The sequence below is a fragment of the Euprymna scolopes genome, chromosome 6 (assembly GCF_053919585.1).
Source record: "Euprymna scolopes isolate OS-2025 chromosome 6, ASM5391958v1, whole genome shotgun sequence".
NCBI classification, from domain to species: Eukaryota; Metazoa; Mollusca; class Cephalopoda; order Sepiida; family Sepiolidae; genus Euprymna; species Euprymna scolopes.
This window is the reverse complement of record NC_136487.1, coordinates 9927861-9933460: the sequence shown is the minus strand read 5'-3', so window position 1 is coordinate 9933460 and position 5600 is coordinate 9927861. Positions and strand designations below refer to the sequence as shown.

Below are 5600 nucleotides of genomic sequence, written 5' to 3'. Positions count from 1 at the left end.
CTTATTTTAAAATACACGTGTTTTCAACACATGCTCTTACCATGAACTCTAAACCCATGTGGATTTTAACTATTCTATGAGCTCCGCTTTTTAATAACCTTTACTCCTTAAACCAGCTATAAAAAAAAAAAATTTCCTCAGTCAGAAGGATTTCTACCTTAAGAACTCACTAGATAATAAACTTCTACTCCATGTAACTCTCCGATAAATAAATCTACATCATTATTTTTTTACGCCAATCTTATTTATTTTTCCAAGAAATATTTGTAAATGACTTGTTGCCACTTTATCTCCATCACCGGTAACAGGTCGCTTCACTGGTGACTCCTCTCGTCAGACTTTGGCAGAACACGCACGGATATGGACAGTGATACCTTACTGGCGACCATGGCAGTACAGGGCATTCTCAAAATTCCGTCTTTCTGGACACACGACCCGATGTTGTGGTTCGCACATGTGGAAGCACAATTTTTCACGCAGCGAATTCAGAAGCAAATGATGAAACTACAGTACATGGCAGCCGCGCTCACACATGAAATGATGGCTGAAGTGCGCGACTTAATTATGGCTCTCCCAGGATCTGTTACGTACGACACCTTCAAGTCGGAGTTAATAAGAATAACTGATTCCCCGCAGAAGCGTCTCCGGCAACTACTGATCGAGGAGGAACTTGGCGACCGGACACCATCCCAACTGCTCAGACAGATAAAACAGTTATTGGGTGAGAGTGCTTTACAGCCAGACATCCTCAGGTAGTTATTTGTCAGCAGACTACCGTCCAATATACAAATGATCTTCGCTTCTTCCAAGGATACCACACCGGTCGAGGAATTGGCAGAGTTGGCAGAAGTGGCAGTTTCCGTAGCCCCAGGCCACGCTCAGCCCTCAAAGGATTCCTTTCCTGAGGCCTCGGCCACTTCCATAGATATCTGCGAAGAACTGGAGAGACAGGCCCAACTCATTGAGAACCTGAGCGACCAGCTACATGGCATGGAACTCCGAACGAACCAACACCCACGTTCGAGCAGGCAGGACCATCCGCGACGACGGAGTAGCAGTCGAGAGAGAGACAGGCTCTGTCATTTCCACACGCGTTTCGGCAAAAGGGCATTCCGGTGTCGCAAGCCTTGTTCCTTCGAAAAAAATGACAGGCAAGCGGGAAACGGCTAGGCCAGGCGGTAGGGGCGACCAACACCCCTGGCAGAAACCACATTAGTCGCACCTTTTATGTGACGGACAAAAACACTGGTACACGATTCCTCGTTGATACCGGTGTGGAAGTCAGCATTATCCCTGAGAAATTGGTGAAAGAGGGACGACCCCAGTCGACCTTCTGCCTACAAGCCGTGAACCACTCATCCATCCCGACCTTCAGAGAAAAATCCCTAACATTAAATCTGGGATTTCGATGTGATTTCCAATGGATTTTTACCATCGCGAAGCTGCCCGTCCCGATTTTGGGAGCGGATTTCTTGCATCATTTTGGCATGCTCGTGGACGTTAAGCGCGGCAAACTAATCGACACCAGCACCGGACCTACCGTGCAGGGGAAGATTAATAGAACTATGGAGATAAGCCCGGTCATATTAAAGGATGCCACGGACCCATACACGGACCTCTTGAAAGGTTTTCCAAATATAACCCGGCCTGTTTTTACCAACAACAAGATTACACATGACGTTACCCACCACATCCAGACCGGAGGACCTCCCGTGAACGCGCGCCCGCGCAGACTCAAACCTGATCGTCTACAGGCCGCCAAGCAGGAATTTCAGCACATGCTGGACTTGGGTATTATTCGTCCGTCCGATAGTAACTGGTCATCACCACTCCATATGGTGCCCAAAAAGTCAGCCGGGGACTGGCGCCCTTGCGGGGATTATCGAGCACTCAACAGCCGCACGACTCCGGAAAACTACCCCATTCCCCACCTCCAGGATTTTTCAAACTCTCTCCACGGCAAATCGATATTTTCAAAGATCGATCTCGTCCGTGCGTACAACCAGATACCTGTGGACCCTGAAGATATCCCCAAGACTGCGATAACCATCCCATTCGGACTCTTCGAGTTTCTACGAATGCCTTTTGGACTGAGAAATGCTGGACAGTCTTTCCAGTGATTTATTGACGCGGTTTTACGTGGACTACCGTTCGTTTATGCCTACATTGATGATCTACTTGTAGCAAGTTCATCCGATAGCGAACACGCGCAGCATCTTCAGCAACTGTTCCACAGATTGTCGGTATACGGCGTTATCATCAACCCCAGCAAATGTGAGTTTGGAGTTGCTTCAATTTCTTTCCTTGGACATGTGATCGATTCGGAGGGTATCCGTCTTCTCCCGGAAAAACCACTCCATTGTTGAGTACCCGCCGCCCACCTCCCTTCGTAAACTTCGAGAATTCCTCGGTTTGATAAACTTTTACAGGCGTTTTGTTCCTCACTGTGCCGAAATCGCACAGCCCTTAACGGATGTACTCAGGAACAAAAACAAAAAAAAAATCAGGTGATCACCTTGAACGGATCGGAAATACACTTCTTCAACAGGGTAAAAGAAGCGTTAGCAGCTGCAACTATGTTGGTGTTCCCACACCCGAACGCACCCCTTGCGTTGTCAGTAGACGCATCCGACATGGGTATCGGAGGGGTGTTACAGCAGTTCGTAGAGAACACGTGGCAACCACTATCCTTTTTCTCCAGGCGACTACAGAATGCTGAGACCAGATATAGTACCTTCGGCAGAGAACTTTTAGCCGCTTATTGTGCGGTCAAACATTTCCGTTACACGCTGGAAGGATCCGATTTCACGCTCTTTACGGACCATAAACCGCTGTTGCACGCCTTACTCGCCAAACCTGGCAAACATTCACCCAGGGAAGCTCGTCATTTGGACTACATTTCTCAGTTCACGTCAGATATAAAACACATGAAAGGCACTGAGAACGTGGTCGCTGACGCATTATCGTGTATGCACATTGATGCAATCCAGTCCACTGATAGTATCGACCTTAAACAGATCGCTGCTGACCAAAGGGACGATGAGGAGTTGAATCGCTTGCGACATTCCGAGAACCTATCGTTCAAACAGGTTCCCTTACTATCTTCTAGCGAAGCGATTTGGTGTGACACCTCAACCGGACACGAGCGTCCTTATGTCCCCCTCAAACACAGGCGAGCCGTTTTCTCCCAGCTGCACAACCTAACAGGTCGCTTCACGCTCGAGTAAGTTCCAATCTTCGGTTCCTTCTTGGGAGACATTCACAGCAAGAACTTGTTTCTTTACCGCATCAGCAAAGCACTTTCATTTCTTCTTCAATATGTTTAGCACCAAAAAAGAACTTTTTCAAGGATTCCCTATACATGACACACATTATCACGAGATTGCTTCCCAGCAGACTATAATTTTGTTCTTTTCAAATTTAATGTCACCAAATATTTGTCATAAAGCTATTCGTAAGTAATCCACTGCTGTTATTTCAATTCACCATTTTAAATCCTCTCATAATGTTATTCATCGTTCAACAGTCAATTCATCTCATTAAGCCTTATCCTCGTGTGACTATTGGCATGGATAAGTGGTGACTCATTTGGGAAAATAAAGAAAGCATTAATTTAACAAGGGAGATAACTGGTGGAAGAACAAAGAACAAGAACGAAATAAATAATTAAACGATAAGTTGGTTGTTTTTGTTTTACGGCATATCAACTCTTTTCAGGTTATTTAATGCCGAATTCAGTGATTTTGAAGAAACATTTTTTTAATAGAGTATATTTGTTGTTTTTTTTTCAAGTCGGTTTCTATTTAGCCCATAGTTGGGACCCTAACATGTACTACCACACCGGGTCAGAGAGCAATGGCAAATTAAGGGTGGCTCCACACTCCCCAAAGCTCGAAGGCTGGGGCCTCACTCTCGGATATAGTTTAAGGTCATATCCAGGACCCGATAAAATGGAGGAATGTATTCTGTTCGTGGTGGAAGAATTTTTGATGAACAGCCCCCTCCTCCTCCCCCTCCTCCTCCTCTTCCTCCTCCTCCTCTCACACCTAAAATGTAGTAATTTGATGTAATTTGATCGGAGTTTTGTACGTGTTTAATTGCTGCTTATCTTTATCTCATCCGAAAAACTACAAGAGCCCATTAATACACACCTTCCCATCAACACGCCGTTCGAAACACTTTAGAAGGGAGTGCAAATGGGGGGGGGGACTAATTAATATCGTCAACTACAATTATATTGGATATGTAGAGTCACATACACACTAATATTTTCTGTAAAAATATAAAAGCAGTTCTCTCTTCAATTATGGATGTAATAGCAACGCGTGTTCAATAAATTGTATATAATCCCAGATATTAGCAGCAAAACATTATGGACTAAAGTAGAATACTGTACAAGTATCTTATTTCTGCTCATAATATTGTGAAAGCGGGCGGACGGTACGGAAGAGGTATAAGGAGTCAGTCACGGAAATGGTTAAAGCAGTTTACAATCTGAAAATAACATTATTTCATATATATTTTTAAGAGTGGAGTGTATGGTGTAACTTCCGGTAATGGCTGAAGCCGTTTACGATCTAAAAATCACTTTATTTCATGTATATTTTTAAGAGAGGGGGCTATAAGGAGTCAGTCCCGGAAATGGCTTAAGCAGTTTATGATCTAAACATCACTTTATTTCATCTAACAAAGTCAGACATTCAATTTCATAATGAATAAAGAATATCTTATGAGATAATATATATATATATTAACTACTTCATTTGCTCACATAAATTAATATACAAAAGTATAAATTTATGCGTAAACTTTAAGTATTTACTTCAACAGTGCGCAATACGTAGGCAGAGCTAGTTAGTAAGTTATAGAATATATATGGCGATTAAGCTACACTGAATATTCCGCGTTTCATCCACTCTAGAATTCTTCAGGCTTATATATATATATATATATATATATATATATATATATATATATATATATATATATATATATAAATCTAATTCTTAGTTATCAATAAAACGATATTTCTACATTATCAATTTAATTGAAATTTTCAGACAGTCTATCCTTAAAGTTGAGGAATGTTTTTATGTTATTAAAGTAAATTAAAATTGCAAATTATAAAAAATATTAAATAAAATAAAAATATTTTTCGTAAGTCTATTCTCCGAGACTGTTCTCGATTTTATTTCCGGTAGAACTGAAATTCGTTTCAATTCATGCAACACGATTTGACGACTTTGGAATTACAAGAGTTCATTGTCTGTTTAATCGATAAGTAAAAAAACAAACAAACAAAAAAAAAAAAAAACATCCCCTAGTTTTATAATTTAAATTCATTTGTTTATCTTCCCAATTTTTTAATTAAAAAAAAAAAATGCTCGCCAGAAGATGTGTTTTCAGTTGAAACATAAAAGTCGAAGAACCTTAACAAAACCATCTTCGTTGTAAAAATCATTTTTTAACAAAATTTGCAGTACACGTTTTTTTTAAACAGTTGGTTCTATATAAGAAAATATGAACTTTTTTATTATTAAAACTATAAATTGTTAGGTGAAAGTACAGTTTTTTCGAAGATAATTCATGGTGCATATGTA

General features: G+C 41.3%; 1 protein-coding gene across 1 annotated transcript; it reads left to right on the top strand.

Moving 5' to 3' along the window:
• The first annotated feature begins 360 nt into the window (after positions 1–360).
• On the top strand, positions 361–756 carry LOC145277451 (uncharacterized). Its single transcript, XM_080128812.1, has one exon. The coding sequence runs from the start codon at positions 361–363 to the stop codon at positions 754–756; it is 396 nt and encodes a 131-aa protein (XP_079984938.1).
• Positions 757–5600: the final 4844 nt, after the last annotated feature.

Bases quoted from the DNA above. Each gene is read 5' to 3' on its own strand.
- LOC145277451 (XM_080128812.1), top strand. From the start codon at position 361: ATGGACAGTGATACCTTACTGGCGACCATGGCAGTACAGGGCATTCTC.